At 36.8% G+C, this 23174-nt stretch overlaps 2 protein-coding genes across 7 annotated transcripts in view; one reads left to right on the forward strand and one right to left on the reverse strand.

The window, feature by feature from the left end:
• The window catches only part of KLHDC2 (kelch domain containing 2), a 76385-nt gene that overhangs the window by 24042 nt on the left and 29169 nt on the right, over window positions 1–23174 (forward strand). Inside the window, exon 14 of one of the 5 annotated variants that reach the window (XM_064292437.1) lies at window positions 17980–19853. The exons of 2 other annotated variants lie outside the window; for them this stretch is intronic. The gene's annotated coding sequence lies outside the window, so the exon portion shown is untranslated. Of the gene's footprint in view, window positions 1–134; window positions 6703–9919; window positions 17499–17979; window positions 19854–23174 lie in introns of those variants that run through there. 2 more of the 5 variants (XM_064292436.1, XM_064292434.1) reach the window with 2 other exon arrangements.
• The window catches only part of NEMF (nuclear export mediator factor), a 59495-nt gene that overhangs the window by 7797 nt on the left and 28524 nt on the right, over window positions 1–23174 (reverse strand). For both annotated transcript variants that reach the window (XM_064292425.1, XM_064292426.1), the window contains exons 17-26: window positions 14484–14587; window positions 14053–14115; window positions 10062–10174; window positions 8187–8244; window positions 7261–7319; window positions 7051–7171; window positions 5390–5669; window positions 4611–4653; window positions 4391–4440; window positions 2474–2618 (exon numbers count right to left, since the gene is read on the reverse strand). In XM_064292425.1, the coding sequence (XP_064148495.1) occupies window positions 2474–2618; window positions 4391–4440; window positions 4611–4653; window positions 5390–5669; window positions 7051–7171; window positions 7261–7319; window positions 8187–8244; window positions 10062–10174; window positions 14053–14115; window positions 14484–14587 (1036 nt within the window). The remainder of the gene's footprint in view (window positions 1–2473; window positions 2619–4390; window positions 4441–4610; window positions 4654–5389; window positions 5670–7050; window positions 7172–7260; window positions 7320–8186; window positions 8245–10061; window positions 10175–14052; window positions 14116–14483; window positions 14588–23174) is intronic.

Raw genomic sequence — 23174 nt, forward strand, 5'->3', positions numbered from 1 at the left:
TTATAAAGGCACCATATTATCTGGCCAATATTATATTGTTGGGGATTTACAATTATTTTCGTTTGGTCTTTTTTTTTTAATTCCAAATACCAACTTGATGAACATTCTTTGGGTGTACCCATGATTTTTTTTAGGATAAATTCCTAGAAGTGGAATTGCTGAGTCAGAAGATAAACTCGCTGGTGGGAATCCCCATGGTGTTGTACGCGAACATTTATTGAATGATTAACATGTAGTATCTACTATTTGATGCATGAAAAAACTCCCCCTTTCACTATCCATACCTTTTTTTTTTTTCCAGATTTGCCATTTTTCTTTCAATTTCATTTATGGTTCTTCTACTCATGTAGAATTTACTTTGGTATTATTTTCACATTATTAGCCACTAATTATTGAATATTTCACATCTTCTCAAATGATCTATGATATTTTGTCACATACTAAGTTCTTAAAATATACAGTTAATGGTCCTATGTCTAAATTTTATTCTCTTTTCTGACTGTTGTTGTTAGGTGCCATTGAGTCGGTTCTGACTTATAGCAACCCTATGCACAACAGAATAAAACACTGTCCGGTCCTGCGCCGTCCTCACAATCATTATGCTTCAACCCATTGTTGCAGCCACTGTGTCAGTCCATCTCGCTGAGAGTCTACCTCTTTTTCACGGACCCTCCATTTTACCTACCTTGATGTTCTTCTCCAGGGACTGGTCCCTCCTGCTAACATGTCCAAAGTATGTGAGACCAAGTCTCACCATCCTCACCTCTAAGGAGCATTCTGGCTGTACTTCTTCTAAGACAGATTTGTTTGTTCTTTTGGCAGTCAGTGGTACATTCAATATTCTTGTCCAACAGAACTCAAAGGAGTCAATTCTTCTTCAGTCTTCCTTATTCATTGTCCAGCTTCCACATGCACAGGAGGTGACTGAAAACACCATGGCTTGGGTCAGGTGCACCTTAGTCCCCAAAGTGACATCTTTGCATTTCAACACTTTAAAGAGGTCTTTTGCAGCAGATTTGCCCAATGCAATGTGTCTTGATTTCCTGACTGCTGCTTCCGTGGGTGTTGATTGTGGAACCAAGTGAAATGAAATCCTTGACAACTTCAGTCTTTTCTCTTTTAATCATAATGTTGCTTATGGGTCCAGTAGTTAGGATTTTTGTTTTATGTTGAGGTATAATCCATACTGAAGGCTGTACTCTGATATTCATCAGAAGTGCTTCAGGTCCTCTTTTAGCAAGCAAGGTTGTATCATCTGCATAATACAGGTTGCTAGTGAGTCTTCCTCCAATCGTGATGCCCTGTTCTTCATGTATTTCAGCTTCTCAGATTATTTGTTCAGCATACAGATTGAATAAATATGGTGAAAGGATTGAATAAATATGGTGATACATACCTTTCCTGACTTTAAACCATGCAGTATCCCCTTGTTCTGTTCAAATGACTGCCTCTTGATGTATGTGCCGGTTCCTCATGAGCTCAATTAAAGGTTCTGGAATTCTCATTCTTCACAATGTTATCCATAATTTGTTATGATCCATATAGTCAAATGCCTTTTCATAGTTAATAAAGCACAGGTAAACATCTTCGTGATATTCTCTGCTTTTAGCCAGGATCCATCCATCCGACATCAGCAGTGAGATCCCTGGTTCCATGTCGTCTTCTGAATCTGGCTTGAATTTCTGGCAGTTCCCTGCTGAAGTACTGCTATAACCACTTTTGAATGATCGTCAGCAAAATTTTACTTGTCTGTTATACTAATGGTATTATTCGATAATTTCTGCATTCGGCTGGATTACTTGTCTTTGGAAAAGGCATAACTATGGATCTCTTCCAGTCGGTTGGCCAGGTAGCTGTCTTCCAAATTCCTTGCCATAGACAAGTGAGTGCTTCCAGCACTGCATCTGTTTGTTGAAACATCTGAATTAGTATTAGGTCAATTCCTGGAGCCTTGTTTTTCAGCAATGTCTTCAGTGCATTTTGGACTTCTCTCTTCAGTGCCATCAGTTCTTGATCACATTCTACCCCCTGAAATGTGTCAACGTTGAGCAATTCTTTTTGGTACAGTGACTCCGTACATTCCTTCCTATCTTCTTTTGATGCTTCCTGTGTCATTCAGTATTTTGCCCATAGGATCCTTCCATACTGCCTCTCGAGGGCTTGAATTTTTTCTTCAACTCTTTCAGCTTGAGAAATGCAGAGCATGTTCCCTCCCTTTTGGTTTTCTAACTCCAGGTCTTTGCAAATGTCATTATAATACTTTACTTTGTTTTCTCAAGCCACCCTTTGAAATCTGGCTTTCACAGGTTTTACTATATATAACAGCCATCTCTGTGTTCCTTAAACATTGTATATTTTCAGCTCATTTTCTGTTTCACCTAAACTTTAAGAAGGTAAAGAAGAACCTCACAACTTCATTTGTGAACCACACTGTACTAGCTTAGTCCGACCCCGTTTATTAAAAACCCTATACCTTTTGTCCTCGCTTCACTGGCTGCCCAGCGGCAACATTTTTGCTTGTGTTCTGATGAGTCTCAGGGTGTTCTTTTTCTTTGTCCTTTCCCTCTATCTCTTCTAAATCCCCTGAGTCATTTGGAAGCTTTTTCTTCTTCATTTCCCTATAAAGAAATCAAACAGAAACATGTAACTCTTAGAATTTCAAATTCTTAGTTTCCTAAAAATATATTACATGTAAAATAGCGTGACTTCTCCTTAACTTGACAATTACTCAACTCATACAGGAAAAAGGTAAAAAAATTTCATCTCTCACAGATTTATCATTCTTCCTTTTGTCCAGGATAAACACCTTGTCACCCATGACTTATCCTTACTCACTAGCCACATTCAGTCCCTAAACACCTGGATGGCCAGGGACTGGGATTTTTGGGCTTTGTATTAACATGGCCTTGTAGATTGTAGGCATTCGACAACACGTGTCGATTGGTTGGCTAAATGAATAAGTGAATAAAAAAAAGAGATTAATAGAATTTCACCTCCTCTGTAATTTCATTTATACTTTTCACATGCAATCTCTTTCTATTCTCAATGCCGCTGCCCTAATCCGAGTCCTCATCACCTCCCACCCAGACTTCCTCCAGTGTTTCTCCCATAACCTGTTCTACATATGAAGAACAAACCAAACCAGCTGGCATCAAGTCGATTCTAACTCATGGCGACCCCTTGTGTTGCAGACCAGAACCTCGCTCCCTAGGGTTTTCAAGGCTGTGAACTTTTACAGACTGCCAGGCCCTTCTTCCAAGGCACTTCTGAGCGGGCTCAAACTGCCAACCTTTGATTTAGTAATCCAGTGCTTAACGCCTGTGCCACCTAGGGAGGGTCCTCTTGTGCACACACTTCTGTATTAATCTTCCTGAATTCTTTACCTTTGTCACATTCCCCTCGAAATTTCTACAAGGTACTCCTCAAATCACTTTCAGGATAAAGTCCGAAGTCCTTAGCCTGTCATTCAAAGTTCTCCAATTTTGATCCAAATTCAGTTATTGACTCTTATCATCTACCAGTTCACAAATATGAACTTTTCTGCTCCTTTCACTTAACTCTATTCATCATTTCCCAAAATACTGTTCACATTACTTCCAATCCCCACTTTGTTCATGCAGTCCTCCTCGGAGTTCCTGTCCTCCTTATCTTAATTTACCTAAATCCTAATATATTGTCAAGGTATACTTCTGATGGTAGGTCCCCAAACACCTCAATTCACAGGAATCTTTCATTCTGCAACCACGGTATCACTTTCACACAAAACTATTTGCATGTTTATGGCTATTGCCTGAAAACAGAACTCTAAAGCTCCTTAAAGACATGAGCTTTATACTTTACCTCTTTGTACAGTCAGTATCTAGCATAGTGCCATGTACTCCAGAGAGTTCTCTATAAATGTTTAATAATTATTTTTCTCAAACAAAAAGGCCTTATTGTCCATTCTAGTTTATGGCCACTTCCTGGAATGCTTTACTATTTCTAGTCTTTCTCATCCCGTAACGGTTGTCCCAGATGTCCTCTTCCTCCTGCCCCTGTCTTTCTACTTGCCTGCTGAGACCTGCTATTTAAAAAAAAAAATCCTCTTACATGAAACTTTCCTAATTAATTTCAAGCAATCCTGTTTTATTCCTGTCAATGTTATCCTAGAACCAGCCTGTCTACTTAATACACTGCCATCATTACTGTACATATTTACGTAATGAAGGTTTAACTTGTGTTACCAGACCTATCTTACTGATCATAGTGACAGACTAGCATCCCACAATAGAAAACTTATATCCTGGTAATTTTAATAAAGGTCTTTAGAATAATCAAGTGATCTGTCACGGGTTATCAATTAAAAAAAAAAATTACATCCTTTTCAGTTAGATAACTCAAATATGTTTACCTTCTTTCCTTGGCTGACAAATGTCTCCGGCTCTGTAATTTGCTGTCAGTCTATTAAAATTGAAACAAAAAACAAGCAAATATAAACAACAACATCACTATGATTAATTTTTCAATTAAAAGTTTTCAATTTTTTTCAAAATTTCAAGTAAAATGAAAAAGTAGAGAGTTACTCTCTTCATTGACAGTAAAGTTTTCATAAAACTCTGAAAATAGCTTACTAAATTAGAAGACTCCTCTTTTGAAGCCAATTTCTGGAGGGACCTATGAAAACAAGCAGAAAGAGGAGTCCGCTAGCCATTTAAGGCATTCATTTGTAAAGTCCCAAAACATTCCCAAATCATACTCTTAATTATAGGCAATCTTACAAATTTTCAAATTTGGTAAAATCAGGGAAATATAATCAAATTGTTCATCTTCATACTTAACACACACACATTCTTAAATTGCTGACATGTATTGAACACCTACCATGTGCCAGGCACTACTAGATGTTTTACATGCATATAAACTTCGCTAAAGCCCTATGCAGGGGGCACTACTTCATTTTAACCAAGAAGGAAAATTGAAGGTTAGGTGGTAGAATAGCTTGCCCAAAGACATAGCCTAGGACTCAATTCTGGCCTGTCTCACTCTTAAGCCATTCTTAACAACCCCAATGATAATGTTTTTATAACTATGGTATTTCTCACTTGGTGATCGGTAGACATTCAACGCTATAACACCTTAGTTTTTTAATGCAATTACTTTTACTGTATTATTAGCATTGACGATCTTAATCATTTACTTGTTTCTATTCTGATGTAGTTTGGCCAATTTATATTTACAATATTTTTCTGATCTGAGTCCTAGGAATTTCTTTAGAGATTTACCCCCTAAATCAAATGGTGAGAAAATAACAAGACCAAAGGATAATGGAAGGTAGAAGTATTAAAGTCAACCTTGTATTAACTTTGTCAGGGTTAACTCATCATCATTCCTAGTATAGCTTTTTAATTACCTTTGTGACTGAAGATGGGACAAGTCAATGGTAGTATCAGGATAATTTAATGTCTCTTCCTCTTCATCCTTCATTTCACCAACTGGCTCCTCATCTTTTACCACCTCTTCAGATTCTCTTTCATCCTCAGAACTTTCTTCCTGAATCAGTTCCTCGTTTAGCTCATCTCCAGCGCTCTGAGCAGTAATATCCTCTTGAGCAACCTGCGTCATTAGTTCTAGTTCTACAGGAGTTTCATGTAATTCCTCTTTCTCCTCTTCACTGCTACTGTCACCCCCATCTGTAGAATCACCATAAGCAAAGTCAGAGTGGGACTGCCACAACAAAGCTAGATGATTTCTTTGAAAACTTCAAAAAAATATTATGCTGGTGATCCCCATTTCCCCAAAATATCACCAGAAAAATGCTTGTCTTTATTCTTAGGATAAAGAATAATCTGTATCATGAATATGTTGGACAAAATGATCTCCAAGATCCTTTACCATAATAAATTTCTTAAGACACTCCAACTATTTCTGCAATGAAAACCGTAACTTAACTTCATTAGGTATTTTCAAAAAGTAGAACAATAAAAGTAGTTCTATAAAGTAACTGGTTATATTATAATTTGCACATGAGAACTGAAATGAGACAATACTAGCAAGTACTCACACTTTTACGAAAGTAAAATACTGTCTAATATAATACACCATCTAATAATACGTATGGTCTTTATAACCAGAAACATACATCTGAGATATACCATTAACCACCTGGATGACCCCAAGCAAGTTACTTTTCTTAAGTTCAGATGCCTCACCTATAAAAAGAGATGTCATCACCTATTCTGAGATTCAAAATAAAAAACAATATAAATAAACGACTTCAGATAGTGCCAGGGACATGGTAAGCATTCATTAAATGGGATGTTGTAGTACCAGTCATAAATGAATGCAGTATTACTCTAAAAAGGAATAACCCCAGGAGAGAGAATAACTGCAAAAAACAGAATTTAGAGGGCTTAATTTCCCTAGTTCATTTAAAACCCCATTGCCGTCGAGTCGATTCCAACCATAGCAACCTACAGGACAATGTAGAGCCACCTCATAGGGTTTCCAAGGGGCGGCTGGTGGATTTGAACTGCTGACCTTTTGGTTAGCAGCTGAACTCGTAACCACTGTGCCACCAGGGCTCCTAGTTCCTTTAGGTAGGTAAATAAAATTTTCAGCAACTATAACTCCTCTTTACCTGAAGCAAACATATTAAGTCTTTAAATTCATCTTTGCATCACTTCTCATTCCTAACCCAAAAAAAAAAAAAAACCCAAAAGTAAATGCTGATTCATATATACCTGAGCCTACATGAGTCGGAATCGATGGCAACAGGTTTGGTTATTTTTTTGGTTATATGTGTTAAACACACACGCATTATTAATTTTAAACATTGAAGTTTTGTTATATAAACAATATACTGAAGTATATTAGTCATGGCACCAATTAAATACTTCATAATTTACTTGAATAAGTATGTTTGGTATTTCTAAAAACAAAACTCAGTAAATCATGATGCCAAGTGTTGTTTTAAAATTTCAGGCATCCCAAATGAGACTGATCTTTTAAGTAAGGATTTAGAAGCAAAACTAGACAATACTGCAAAAGAATTTATTAAAATTCATAAAATACCTAGTTGTTCCACTTCTTCTGATATGAGTTCACTTGTGCAACTCGCCAGTGTCTCCATGTCTTCATCCTGCACTCTGACTTTTCGTTCACCCCAGTGTCTCCAAACACAAGACTCATCTACCTGTAAAAAGAATTCTTTTTCACTGATAAAGCTTTATGTAAGACTAATGAAAATGAGAAGAAAAAAATAACCAAGAAGCTAAAAAGTACCTTAAAGAGGAAGCTAAACCCCATCATTAAATATGAAGGAGGAAGAAAATTCTTTTTTCCTATAAAAGATAATACATACATAAGTGTTTTAAAAATCAGTTTTCTCCATTTTTTGCACGCAAAATACCTGACACCAATGGTGATGTTCATTTGTCCTTTACTCTGCCACGAAGGAACATTTTGTTTATAAAATCTGGCATTATATAGGAACCATAACTGAGAAGAAAAAAAATATACGTGCTTGCTCTCATCTTTTGGGTTAAACCATGAAAAATCTATTTTTAGGAAAAAAGGTCAGGCTATGCTTTCTTAGGAAACCCTGGTGGCATACTGGTTAAGTGCTACAGCTACTAACCAGAAGGTCAGCAGTTCAAATCCACCAGGCGCTCCTTGGAAACTCTATGGGGCAGTTCCACTCTGTCCTGTGGGGTTGCTATGAGTCAGAATCAACTTGACAGCAACGGGTTTGGTTTTTTTGTTTGTTTGTTTATGCTTTCTCAGGAGCCCTATTGGTGCAGTGGTTAAGCACCTGGCTGTTAACCAATAAGTCGGTGGTTCAAACTCACCAGCCACTCCATGGGAGAAAGATGTGGCGGTCTGCTTCTGTAAGGATTTACAGCCTAGGAGACTCTATGGGGCACTTCTGCTGTGTCCTATTGGGTCACTATCAGCAGAATCAGCTTGATGGCACACAGCAACATTTTCTTACCCTTATAACTTTTAACTATGCGAAAGCACATTTTTATCAATAAAAATATATTAAATACTAAAATGGCCACACAAAGGCACATTCCTTATTTCCTAAGAGACTTCTTATATAAAGCCAGGGTAATCAGTTTCTATTCTAAGAATATTAGTAGAGGGTCCTCAAACTTGTCTGGAAATCCACTAACAAACTTAGGATATTTTCCATGTCAAGCCATTACCTCTTATCATGAAGCTTCCTGTTGTCAAATATTCTCCAGTCGGTGCTGTTTTGGACACCTGAGGAACACAAAAATATATTAGACCCTTGTCTTAATAAAGACTCAGTTTTTTCATTCAAAAGGACAAAGTAAAGTCAAATTCAAGTAAGCAGCATGCTCTGTGTTCTGAAACGTTTAAATAATTTAGCAAAAACTTTCAATACTGAAGGGATAGGTACCCTCCAGTGATAAGATATACCTTTGAGAGTTAATAAAGAAAGATATAATGATGGATCCACCAAATCAGTAATTTTCAAATCCATGGACTAGAACTAGAGCTGGTCTACATGTTTTCTCCACTATGAGATACAATGAGAAAAACAAGGGTAGTTTAATAAGTCATCATAAAGCTATATTTACTTAAATAAAGCTTTATTTATTAAATCCTTTTGAGATTTTTTTATATTATCCTTTCATTTTAGGAAATAAAGTTAATCACAGACTTTAAAGATATATTTTAATTTGGCAAAACGGAAAGTGGGCAAATTTATTCTACCATTTTTAAAATGTATCTGTGAAACTCCAAGATCTGAGAATATCTTTATTAGTCATAAACAGCTGACTAACAGTGAGAGGCTAAAAGCACACTAAATTTCATTAAAAAAAAAAAAATCCTCAAATAAAAATCAAAACCACTTTTATAACAGTACTGAGGCAGAAAATATTATAATCCCAAGTGATATTAATTTCCTGAAAACAGTATTGTAGCATAGCAGTTGCCAATGAATAGAAACAAAATAAAACCAAGTCTAAGGGAGGCTAGTGGTATTGAACTCTCCATATCTTTCTGCATAGTTTTAGGACCTTGTATATGATTATATAGTTACATCATTATCAATTATAATTCTTGGAAGTGTGAAATCAATATAAACGTGAAGTCACTATCATCAAATAAAATAGCGTTAACCATAAAGGAGGGTAATTAGCTAAACCAAATGCATTTAAGAACCACTGGATATACCTACTTTTCTGAAAGGTCCAAAAAGAATTCAGAGAACTCCAACAAAGATGAACAGAAGAAGCCCTTTTAGGTCAGTAGACCAGTCACACTCATACTTTATCCCATAGATCTGCTTGGATCACTCTCTCGCTTCATTTAGATCTCTGCTCAAATCTTACCTTCCCAGAGAGGCCTTCTGTCGTGGACTGAATTACGTTCCCCCAAAAATGTGTATATCAATTTGGCTGGGCCACGATTCCCAGTATTGTGTGATTTTCCTACATGTTGTAAATCCTGCCTCTATGTTAATGAGGAAGGATAGGCAGCAGTTGCGTTAGTGAGGCAGGACTCAATCTACAAGATTGGATTGTGTCTTGAGGCAATCTCTGGAGATAGAAAAGAGAGAAGCGAGCAGAGAGACAGGGGGACCTCATGCCACCAAGAATGCAGTGCTGGGAGCAGAGGGCATCTGTTGGATCCAGGGTCCCTGCGCAGAGAAACTCCTAGTCTGGGGAAGATTGATGAGAAGGCTGACAGAGAGAGAAAGCCTTTCCCCGGAGCTGACACCCTGAAATTGGACTTTTAGCGTACTTCACTGTGAGAAAATCAACTTTTCTTTGTTAAAGCCATCCATTTGTGGTATTTCTGTTATAGCAGCACTAGATGACTAAGATACCTTCTCTGATACTTTTCTCTAAAATGATAGCCCCTATCACTCTCTATGTCCTTACCCCATTTTTTTTTATCTTTACAGCACTTGTTAACTGATGTTATATTTGTATTTGTGACCACCACCAAAATGGTCCATCAGGGTAGGTGCTTTGTCTGCCTTGTTCACGTCTATACTCTCAAATATTGGCACACAGTACCTCTTAATAAATTAAGAGCCTTATTACCTGATGATGGTACACCCACCAAGCACTAGTGATAACGCGTGCATCCCACGCAGCACTATAGCAAAGAGCCATTGTGCCAGCTTCAGTCAAGGTCCGAGGTGGGATTGGTTCTCCTGCAAAAACAGTGCTACGATTATTCAGATACCAAAGTACAGACTTGCTACAGAGTAAGATATGAAAATCATATACAGTATGAAAGATTCAATTCTCTTGTACTTAAGTATTAAAACCATATTTTTATTTCAATATTATAAAAAGTTACTGTTTTTATTAAAAATGGATTTGCATGGTGGGTTCACTTTTAAATGGGCTACCTATATGAAGTCGGAGAAATTCTCTTAGTTATATGAGTAATTCTAACTTAATTACAGAAATATGAAAAATCTAAAGTTTGACGACTTTAAGATTTAATGTAGACTGTTTGAACCATCAAAATAAAAGCACACTAATATCCTTTACAGATAGATTTCAAATACTTTTTTGAGATATAATTCACATAACATAAAATTCAAAGTATACAATTAGGTGGTTTTTAGTATATTGGCAAAGCTGTGCAACCATCTCTACTATCTAATTCCAGAACATTTTCATCATCCCCAAAAGAAACCCCATATTCATTAGCAGTCATTCCCCATTTTACTAGTCACCTAGCCCCTGGCACACACTAATCTACCTTCTGTCTCTGGATTTGCCTATTTTGGGTATTTCATATACACAGAGTCATACAATATTTGTCCTTTTGTATCTGGTTTATTTCACTTAGCATAATGTTTTCAAGGTTTATCCATGCTGTAACATGTATGGATCTGTAAGTTCATTGTATGGATACATCACATTTTATTTATCTGTGCATCAGCTGATGGACATATAGATTGTTTCCACTTTTTGGCTATTGTAAACAGTGCTCTATGAACACCTGTGTATAAGATTTTCTTTAAACATCTGTTTTTCAATTCTTATGGGTATATACCTACGGGTAGAAACGCTGGGTCATATGGTCACATGAAACTGCCAAACTGTTTTCCACAGTAGCCGCACCATTTCACATTTCTACCAGCACTGTAGGAGGGTTCCAATTTCTCTGCATCATCCTCAGTATTTATTGTCTTCCATATTTTTTATCATAGCCATTCTAGTAGATGTGACCACCACCCATCAGTCAGTTTGTCATACTGTGGTGGTTTGCATGTTGCTAGGATGCTGGAGAAAACTCTGGTGGTGTAGTGGTTAAGAACTGTGGCTGCTAACCAAAAGGTTGGCAGTTTGAAATCCACCAGGTGCTTCTTGGAAACCCTATGGGGCATTTCTACTCTGTCCTACAGGGTCACTGTGAGTTGCAATCGACTCCATGGCAATGGGTTTTTTTTATGATGCTGGAAGCTATGCTATCAGTATTTCAAATACCGTAGTCATTCATGATGAACGGGTTTTAGTGGTGCTCCCATACTAAGACAGGCTAAGAAGAAAGGCCTGGCTATCTACTTCCAAAAATTAGCCAATGAAAACCCTATGGATCACAAAATACTTTCTAATAGTGCTGGAAGATGAACAACAGAATACTATCCAGCAGTACTAGAAGATAACTCCCTAGGTTGGAAAGCACTCAAAATATACACAGGATGCAACAATGGACTCAAGCATACCTGCAATCTTGAGTCAGAGCCAGTTCAACTACAGTAGGCATAAAGTGGTACCCAGTGTGCTTTTGATTTGCATTTCCCTACTGAATAATGGTATTGCAAATCTTTTCATGTGCTTATTGGCCATTTGTATACCACCTCTGTTGCTGCTATTGCTGTTAGTTGCCATCGAGTCAATTCTGACTCCTGGGGACATCCTGTGTGGTCAACCTCATGTGTGTCACAGTAGAAGTGTGCTCCACAGGGTTTACAAGGCTGTGAGCTTTCAGAAGCAGATCACCAGACCTGCCTTCTAAAGCACCTCTGGGTGGGTTTGAAATGTCAACCTACTAGCCAACTTGGCTGGAAGTCAAGCACTTAACTGTATATGCCACCCAGAGACTCATATCATCTCATTTTCTAATTTCCCTTGAGATTTCTTTTTTGACAAATTGGTTATTTGTGAGTTATGTTTTTTAATGCCCACATACTTGTGAATTTTCCATATTTCTTTCTAGTATGGTTTCTAATTTCATCCCATTACAGTCAGGGAATACATTTTGTATGACCTCAGTTGTTTTAAATTTATTAAAACTTGTTTCATAGACTAACTTATGGTCTATCCTGGAGAATGTTCCATGTGTACTTCAGAAGAATATATACTGTGCTGTGCTAGATAGTATTCTATCGATGTCTGGTAGGTCTAGTTGTTTATAGTGTTGTTTGTGTCTTCTATTTTCTTGTTCTTTGTTTCACTAAAATATATCTCAATTTTAATAAGTTCCTCTAAACACACATTTATTTGCTACTGAAAGTAGAAACAGCGTATCAGAATTTCCTTTTACCGTGATTCACATTTTTAAAATTCAGAAAAAAGTTAATGCACCTTGTTTTAATTATTATGCTTTAGGCAAACTACCCAATGTTTTCTTTACACTCCTCCCCCACAGATTACTGTGCTTCTAAAACACATGGGAAATACTTGAGACCTACTGGTGCTTCATGGGGTCATATCAAAAATAAACTGAAGAATGAACTAAAATATACTGAAGTCAGCAAGACATTCAGACTACACAGATTCCTTATAATTTACTGTTACTGAGTTAGCAAGTAAAGAGATCCAAGAAGGAAAAAGAAAACACATCACAGAAATCATTATAGGTTATCCAAAAATCATTGGTATGCAGTCTGCCCTAGCACAGAGTAGCTTCCCCAGCCTGCAGCATAAAAAAAAAAAAGAAAATGAAACCCGTTGCTGGTGAGTCAATTCTGACTCACAGCAACCCTATAAGATAGAGTAGAAAAGCCCCATAGGGTTTTCAAGGAGCAGCTGGTGGATTGGAACTGCTGACCTTTTGATTAGCAGCCATAGCTCTTAACCACTGCACCACTGGGGATACACAGTGGTCCCAAAATTACTACGAAAAAAAGAACAACATTAGAATGAAGTTTAGTTTTAAACTGACTGTGTCTTAATTATCCCCATTCTTCCATTCTCAGGAGAGTCCTACCTATGATACAGGCAATAAAGACAGCCACATATGAATGGTTCATTTCTTGATCTATTCTGAACACCCTCACGTCCAATGCCTGCTAGTTCTCTTTTTAGCAGATAAGACCGGTTGAGGTAGAGGTATCTCAGTTTTACCATCCTTTCAAATATCTCATTCTGCTGACATAACATCCTTATTCTACTCCTCCTGTAGGGAAAGCCATCTTTGATTTGCCATAAGATCTTTTCTATCAGGCTTTTGTAGAGGACTTTCTGGAAGAAGGGAAAGGATTTTGGTACCAGGGTTGAAAGTCAAGTCACTAAAGTCCTCTATTAACATTTGTGAAGAGAAAAGATGAGAAGGAGACTCATCCTGAGAATCTTTTCCAGTGGGCATCTGGAAAGACTCAGGGGCCAAGGTTGGGTTCTAGTCACAGCTTGAAGCTTTTCCTGGATCTTTTTATCTGACCAGAAAGGTGATACACATGGCTTTCAAACTGCTACAAGATAGCCTAGAAAGAATTATAGCCAAGAAAAGTCCAGAAAAATCCCAAACTCCAACTTACAGTGGTGAGAGAAAGAGTTGGCCCCATTTCCTTGTTGACCTTTTGTCTAGTTTTTCTATCCATTATTGAAAGTGAAGCATTGAAATCTCCAACAATTATTGTTAAATTTTCTATTCCTGCCTTCAATTCTGTCACTTTATATATTTAGGGGCTGTATTTTTAGATGCATATGTGTCTATAGTTGTTTTATCTTCTTGATGGACTTATCCTTTTATCATTAGAAAATATTCTTTATCTCTATTAATTATCTTAAAGGTAGACTACTAATATTTTTAAGGAAATAAACTAAAGTTTTGAAAATACAAATATATTACCTGTTGGGTTCTTAATTACACAGCTAGTTGCACCATGAAGATCAGCATGTACATAAATGTCCCCTTAAATAAAGACAAATGATAAACAGTAAGTCTTGTGTTTAAACGTGGAAAAAAGGTTTCAAACTTTAGCACTAAAAAGTAAGATTTTAAAGTCTTGATCTGTAATGACTTTGGAAGACTGAGACCTATTCTGTTTATGTGGTAAAGAATCAAAAGTCTAACACTACAGATTAGCTCAGCATTATTATTTTAAGACTATCACTTAAAATATGAACTGTCAATGAACCATAAACCATCAAGCACCAAACTCTCTTTCTACCAATTAAATCTGTTATCCAAAAGCGTATAAGATGAAAATCAATGCCAAATGCTGAGATAACTGATCTAACATTTAGGGGAAAATACTTTAGAACTTTAATATTACCTACCCGCTGTCAAGTATCTTTTCACAATTATTTCATTCTGTTGCTGATCTCGTCCACCTATAATTAGATAGTTCTCTGAGCTAATGAACCACAGAAATTTCTCAAACCTACCAAATTAAAAGAAAAAAGGGTCAACATCTCTTTTGCTTTATAGTTCCTTGAATTCACACTCTTTAAAAAACAAAAAATAAGGAAACTAGTCTGTTGTGTAAGTTAACGTACTTGATGGCTTAATTTCTTTTCTTAAGGCATCAAACTGAATGTACTAAAAACCTGTAACACATATTGTCTTAGGAAACTTAGACCGTGTTAGAAGAAAACAAATTCCATGTTTATATGTATACATAAAATCTCTTTATTCCATATAGATAGCCTTCTTAAACTCAACATTAACTTATAACAATAAAGAAAGCAAAAGACTAAAACATCACTTGGTACCTAGGGTTAGCTTTCTTTCAGTGGGCACCTGACAGGCTCTGACCACTGGTAACAAAAAAAGTTGCTTTCCCATTCCATTCTCAATCAACTAAATGTTTACATACATGATATCCTCTACACTTAATTTTTTGATACAAAACACCAAAAATTGCCTTCAGAAAGATAAAATTACAACTTTTCTGAAAGGAAAAAGGAACTTGGGTTTGCCTGATTAATACTAGTTATAAGGATAAAAAGTATAGTGACTATTTTTATGACATTCAGAAAACAACACACAATATAGATGAATATAAATATACGCTATATTATATTTGACTAAAGAGACAATCTTTATGATTTAATCTGAAATTTAAAAATTTCTGGTTAAAGATGGTAGTTTAAGCACAGGTATTAAACTATCCTCCCTCAAATCTCCAATTAAAAAAAAAAAAGCAAAAAGGTTTTATTACTATTTTCTAATTTGATTTTTGATTGGGTAATACATGCACGTGGTTCCAAAGTTTAAAATATAAATATAGTGAGAAATCTCCCCTCCTCCCCGTCACACATCCCTTTAGTTCCCACCAACACTACCAAATAGGGAGCCATTGTTATGTTTCCTGCATATCCTTTTCCAGTTTCTTTATGCACATGAAGATTAAAATAAAATGTTTATTCTAATCCTCTCCTTTTTCAGAGACAACATAGAGTGTTCTGTATATATTGTCTTTTTAATTTAAAAATAGTATTCCTCATTGATTGGATATACTGTAATTTATTTAACCACTGCCCTCTTGACAGTAAAGAGGTTTGTTAAAAAAGACATAAATCCACAAAGAGAATGGGAGAGGTAAGTCAAGGATACATGTCATAATCATGCTAGTAAAGGAATGTATAACTAACAAGTCAATAAAAAATAACCAATCAAAAGAAGGCAAAAAGGAAGATAAAAAGGGACGTAAAACAAATAGGACAGGTAGAAAGTAAATAGTAAGGTCAGTAGATTTATACCCACATATACCAGAAATTACATTAAATGATAAATGTACTAAATGTTCCAGGTAAAAGGCAAAGACTTTCAGACTGGAAAATAACACAATGATATGTTCCTTTAAAGTATAAGGGTATACAAAAGTGGAAATACAACAATGAAAAACACATACCATGCAAAACTAACCAAAAGAAAGTTGATTTAGTTACAGTATATGACAAAGTAGACAAAAATTGTCATGAGTCATTAAAAAAGTCCATAAAAGGCTCAATTCACCAGAAAGACACAGTAATTCTATATTTATACCCCTTAATTACATTGCCTTAAAATATAAAAAGCAAAAGCTAGCACAAGTAAAAGAAGAAATGCAGAAATTAACAGTCATGATGTGATATATAACACATCTCTCTCGGTAACAGAAGACAATCATTAAAAAATTAGTAAAGTTGCCAAAGATTTAAACAACATGATTAATAAACTTAACCTCATTGACACACTATACGTTTATACTATACATGGAACATTTATAACCAAAAAAAAAAAAACAAACCCATTGCTGTCGAGTTCATTCTGACTCATAGCGACCCTATAGGACAGAGTAGAACTGCCCCATAGGGTTTCCCTGCTGGTACAGTGCTTAAGAGCAACGGTTGCGAACCAAACAGTCGGCAGTTCGAGTCTACCAGGCGCTCCTTGGAAACACTATGGGGCAGTTCTACTCTGTCCTATAGGGTCGCTATGAGTTGGAATCGACTCGACAGTAATGGGAACATTTATAAAGCTGACCATAAATCTGCTGGGCCATAAAGCAAGTCTCAATAACTGATGTAAAGGACTGACTGAGTCAGAATATCATCTCTGTTCATCACACAAATTAAGCTAGAAATCAAGAATAAAAATACAATTTTAAATAATACATGGTAAATGAAGAAATTAAGGTATTTTGAAATGAATGATAATGAAAATACTATATAACAATACATTGGGAATACGGTTAAAGCCAGGCTTAGGGGGAAATCGTGTTAAATATACACTAGAAGAGAAAAAAAGGCTTGGGGGGAGCTTCCATCTCAAGGAATTAGAAAAGGAGCTACAAATGAAATGCAAAGTAGGATGACAATAGTAAAGGACAGAAATTGGTAAAATAGAGAGCCCATATATAACAGAGGAGATCAACAGACAAAAACAAGACTAATCAAGAAAAATAGAAAGCACAAATAACAACTATCAGAAACAAAAAGAGGGATGTCACTAAAGACCCTAAGGATGTTAAGAAGTAGCTAAGCCGGATACTATAAAGAACTTTTTGCCAATACATTTCAAACTTGAGGCAAAATAGACAAAGTCTTAGAAAAACACTGTGTACCCAAACTAGAAAATCTGAATAGTCTGTATATATATTAAAGAATTTAAATCTGTAATAAAAAACTTTCCCACCAAAAAATAAAACCACCATGTCATGACCACTCAGGTTCACAGGTGAATTCCATCAAACATGTAATAGCAATAGTAAAAGGAACGTTTCTCAACTTGTTTTATGAGGCAGCATGACCCCGATACCAATGCCTGACAAGAACATTACAAAAAAAAAAAAAAAAAAAAGGCGGGGGTCGGGGAGCAAAACTAAACAAAATTTTCAAAGTTGGAAAATTAATGGACAAGTGATCAGACACAAGAAAACATCCTAGGCTGACAGTGGAAAAACCAAAACACCAACTCAACTTACAATGTAAGACCATAAAAAGGTCAAATTGACAAGGTAATCCCGGAAATAGGCTATTAAAAAAAGTATATTAGATGAGGTTAAAAACAGGAAGCCTGGCTGAAAGTCTGTTCAAGAAGCAGTTAGTTCCCTCAATCTTCTTCCCAGCTCTGAACATGTTGGTAACTGCTCTTTCCACACCTTAACAGAAGGTCAGAGATTAATTCTCTAGAAAGGGTACAGAGAGGATCTCTGGATGGGGGGAAATTTGGCACAGTTGTTAAGTGAGGGTACCATATGAACAAAAGGGCAAGAAAGTAAATGTATGAATTACTGGATATTAAGACTCACCAGTCTTTTATTCCCATTACATTCCTAAAATGTGGCAGTCAGGTCTTCACTTTACAAGCAGAAGACAAAAAGAATCTTTGCCGGGAAGTGGGCCCAGCTGAAGAAAGACGTAAAGACACTGACATTATAGGTTCCACACAAAATGGCCCACAGAGATAATCATGCAAGTCTACCCACCCACAGAGAACTTCAGTCAACATTTCATTGCCGTATTATAAGATGTGAGCAGATAATCAAGAATCATAAAAAATTAATGAAGTCTCTAACAAGAAAGCTAGAGACAAAAACCAAAAAAAAAAAAAAAAAAAAACCAACTTGGAGAAAACAGATATGCAAGAAGGGGTACACTTAAAAAAAAGTTTAAGAGGTGGAGCCAAGATGGCGGAATAGATGCTTCCGGCGAGCCCTCTTCACAACAAACACCTGAAAAAACAAGTGAGAAGAGTATATTTGTGACAAGCTGGGAGCCCTGGGCTTCAAAGCCAAGCTTAAAAAACGAACTGAGGGGAAGGGGGAGGAAGAGACCATTCAGAAGCGGAGAGGAGTTACCGGACGTGAATCGCAGGGAGTTCTTAGGCACCATTCCCGGGGCTGCAGTGGCGGCGGTCTGGTACTAGCCTTTGGCCATAGTTTCCTCAGGGAAAAGCGGCCAGCCACACAGCCTATTCATACCTCCAGAACCAGAGAAGAACAGTGCTCTCGGCAAAAGCTAAGTACTTGAGTATATTTTACGGCGCCCCCCACCCCGAAGCCAGCTTCAGCGGCTGAATTCCCTGGGCCTGAGATAGGCACTGTTGAGAACCTATAGCCATCCTCCCGGCCTTGTGAAAGAAAAAAATTGGCAATTGGTGGAAGAGATAATTTGCTAGCTCCACTAACCGGGGGAGCTCAGGCCAGAAGCGGCTCCTGTCCAGGCATAAACTGTCTGTGGACTTTGAGCACCTCTCCCTTCTGCATGGACCTGTGTGGGCCTATTTTGGGAGAATAGGCCCTTGTTGGCAGACTCCAGCCATTTCAGCTGTGTGGTGGAGAGCTGGGTGTTTGATGTTTGACACCCCATTGCCTATTAAACAAGGTCCTCACCTACCCACGTCAGGGACCTAAGGACTGGTAGCTCCACTCAGGTCACCCAGCCACCCACAACAGGGGTCCAAAGATAACTGGTACCTCCCAGTCCTTATAACCAAAAAACTTTGGGTGCCCACGGTCCATCTGCAGAACCCACCCACCTGCACGCTCTAGGGAACAGGGACACGCTCTCCTCAGAGACACTCAGGGGTCGGTTCTCGGTACCCTGCCTTGTTCAGAGCATGACCCGCTGCTGCAGTCAAAGACTGGTATATATGCAAATCACCCTTTCCCTTCTAAGACTGTAGGACAGAGCCTGTACCACACACTTGATGATCTGCTACCTAGAAACCTGAGCTGAATTCATACAAGAAAACTGAATGGATTCATAGACTGATATACCTGATAACAGCTCTAGACATCTGAGGACAGGACGTCAGAGGATCAAAGCCAAAAATAATCAAGCTAGTTCACTCAAGCAACCTAAAGGGGTATACCAAAACAAAATAAAGCAAGAAGCTACGACACTGTAACCAAGCATAAACTAATACAATAATTACAGATGGCTCGGAAACAACAGTCAATATCAAGTCACATAAAGAAACAGACCATGGTCACCTCAACAGGATCTCAAAACAAAGAATCCAGGCATCTTCTACATGAAAGTGCATTCCTGGAATTACCAGTGCAAGAATACATAAGTTTAATATACAGAACCCTTCAAGACATCGGGAAGGAAATGAGGCAATACACAGAACAAGCCAAGGAACACACAGATAAAACAATTAAAGAAATTACAAAGATTACTCAGGAACATAGAGAAAAATTTAATAAGCTGGAAAAATCCAGAGACAGCAATCAGAAATTCAGAAGATTAACAATAAAATTACAGAAGTACACAACTCAACAGAAAGAGGAGCAGAACTGAGCAAGTAGAAGCTTAAATTTATGAACTTGAAGATAAATCACTTGGCACTAATATATTTGAAGAAAAATCAGAAAAAAGAATTAAAAAAAATGAAGAAACCTTAAGAATCACGTGGGACTCTATCAAGAGAAATGACCTACGAGTGATTGAAGTACCAGAACAGGGAGGGATAACAGAAAATACAAAGAGAATTGTTGAAGATTTGTTGGCAGAAAACTTCCCTGATGTCATGAGAAGGTATCTATCCAAGATGCTCATCGAACGCCACAAAAGGCAGATGTTAAAAGAAAGTCACCAAGACACATTATAATCAAACTTACCAAAACCAAAGATAAAGAGAGAATTATAAGAGCAGGGAGGGATAAACGAAAAGTCACCTACAAAGGAGAGCTCAGACTACTCGGCAGAAACCCTGCAGGCAAGAAGGCAATGGGATGACATATTTAAAAAACTGAAGGAAAAAAATTGCCTGCCGAGAATCATATATCCAGCAAAACTGTCTCTTAAATATGAAAGTGAAATTAAGACATTTCCAGATAAACGCAAGTTTAGGCAATTTGTAAAAACCAAATCAAAACTACAAGAAATACTAAACGGAGTTCTTTGGTTAGAAAATCACTAATATCAGGTATCAACCCAAGGCTAGAACACTGGGCAGAGCAACCAGAAGTCAACCCAGACAGGGAAATCCAAAAAGACAAAACAAGATTATAAAAAAAACTCAAAACAGGTTAACAGCGATATTATATAAAAGAAGACAATATTAAAATAATAAAGAGGGACTAAGAAATGTAATCATACACCTTCCATATGGAAAGGAAGATACTGCGATACAAAGAAATAAAAGTTAGGTTTAAATTTAAAAAATAGGGATAAATAACAAGGTAACCACAAAGGAGACAAACTATCCTACTCATCAAAATAAAATACAAGGGAAAAATACAGACTCAGCAGAAACAAAATCAACAACAACAAATATGAGGAAAGGACAATATACAAAGAAAATCTACTCAGCACAGAGAATTAAGTGGGAAAAAGAAACTGTCAACAACACACAAAAAAAGACGTCAAAATGACAGCATTAAATTCACACCTTTCCATAATTACCCTGAATGTAAATGGACTAAATGCACCAATAAAGAGACAGAGAGTAGCAGAATGGATTACAAAACAAGATCCATCTATATGCTACCTACAAGAGACACACCTTAGATTTAGAGATACAAACTAAAACTCAGAGGATGGAAAAAAATATATCAAGCAAACAACAATCAAAAAAGAGCAGGAGTGGCAATATTAATTTCTGACAAAATAGACTTTAAAGTTAAATCCATCAGAAAGGATAAGGAAGGACACTATATAATGATTAAAGGGACAATACACCAAGAAGATATAACCATATTAAATATTTATGCACCCAGTGACAGGGCTGCAAGATACATAAAACAAACTCTATCAGCATTGAAAAGTGAGATAGACAGCTCCACAATAATCGTAGGAGACGACTTCAACACACCACTTTCAGGAAGGACAGGACATTCAGAAAGAAGCTGAATAAAGACACAGAAAATCTAAATGCTACAATCAACCAACTTGACCTCATAGACATATATAGAACACTCCACCCAACAGCAACCAACTATATTTTCTAGAGCACATGGAACATTCTCTAGAAGAGACCACATATTAGGTCATAAAGCAAGCCTTAGCAGAATCCAAAACACTGAAATATTACAAACCATCTTCTCTGACCACAATGCCATAAAAGTAGAAATCAATAACAGGAGAAGCAGGGAAAAAAAATCAAACACTTGGAAACTGAACAATACCCTGCTCAAAAAAAGACTGGATTATGAAAGACATTAAGAATGGAATAAAGAAATTCACAGAATCCAATGAGAATGAAAACACTTCCTATCAGAACCTTTGGGACACAGCAAAAGTGGTGCTCAGGAGGCCAATTTATATCAATAAATGCACACAGCCAAAAAAAAGGGCCAAAATCAAAGAATTATCCCTACAACTTGAACAAATAGAAAGAGAGCAACAAAAGAAACCCACAGGCACCAGAAGAAAACAAATAATAAAAATTAGAGCAGAACTAAATGAAATAGAAAACAGAAAAACAATTGAAAGAATTAACAAGACCAAAAGCTGTTTTTTGTTTTTTTGACAAACATCAACGAAATTTATAAACCTGGCCAAACTTACAAAAGAAAAACAGGAGAGGAAGCAAATAACCCAAATAAGAAATGAGATGGGTGATATTACAACAGACCCAACTGAAATTAAAAGAATCATATCAGATTACTATGAAAAACTGTACTCTTACAAATTTGAAAACCTAGAAGAAATGGATGAATTCCTAGAAACACACTACCTACCTAAACTAACACAAACAGAGGTAGAACTAAATAGACCCATAACAAAAGAAAAGATTGAAAAGGTAATCAAAAAACTCCCAACAAAAAAAACCCTGGTCCAAAAGGCTTCACTGAAGAATTCCACCAAACTTTCAGAGAAGAGTTAACACCACTACAACTAAAGGTATTTCAGAGCATAGAAAAGGCCACAATACTACCAAACTCATCCTATGAAGCTACCATATTCCTGATACCAAAACCAGGTAAAGACACCACAAGAAAAATAGTTATAGCCCTATATCCCTCATGAACGTAGATGCAAAAATCCTCAACAAAGCTCTAGCCAATGAATTCAACAACATATCAAAAAAATACTTCACCATGACCAAGTGGGATTTATACCAGGTATGCAGGGATAAACATTAGAAAAACAATTAATGTAATATACCACATAAATAAAAGAATCACATGATTTTATCAATTGAAGCAGAAAAGGCATTTGACAAAGTTCAACACCCATTCATGATAAAAACTCTCAGCAAAACAGGAATAGAAGGAAAATTCCTCAACATAATAAAGGGCATTTATACAAAGCCAACAGCCAACATCACCCTAAATGGAGAGAGCCTGAAAGCATTCCCCTTGAGGTCGGGAACCAGACAAGGATGCCCTTTAACACCGCTCTTATTCAACATTATATTGGAGGTCCTAGCCAGAGCAATTAGGCTAGATAAAGAAATAAAGCGCATCCAGATTGGCAAGGAAGAAGTAAAAGTATCTCTATTTGCAGATGACATGGTCTTATACAAAGAAAACCCTAAGGAATCCTCCAGGAAACTACTGAAACTAAGAGAAGAGTTCAGCAGAGTATTCG

This window comes from Loxodonta africana, chromosome 10, assembly GCF_030014295.1.
Source record: "Loxodonta africana isolate mLoxAfr1 chromosome 10, mLoxAfr1.hap2, whole genome shotgun sequence".
NCBI lineage: Eukaryota > Metazoa > Chordata > Mammalia > Proboscidea > Elephantidae > Loxodonta > Loxodonta africana.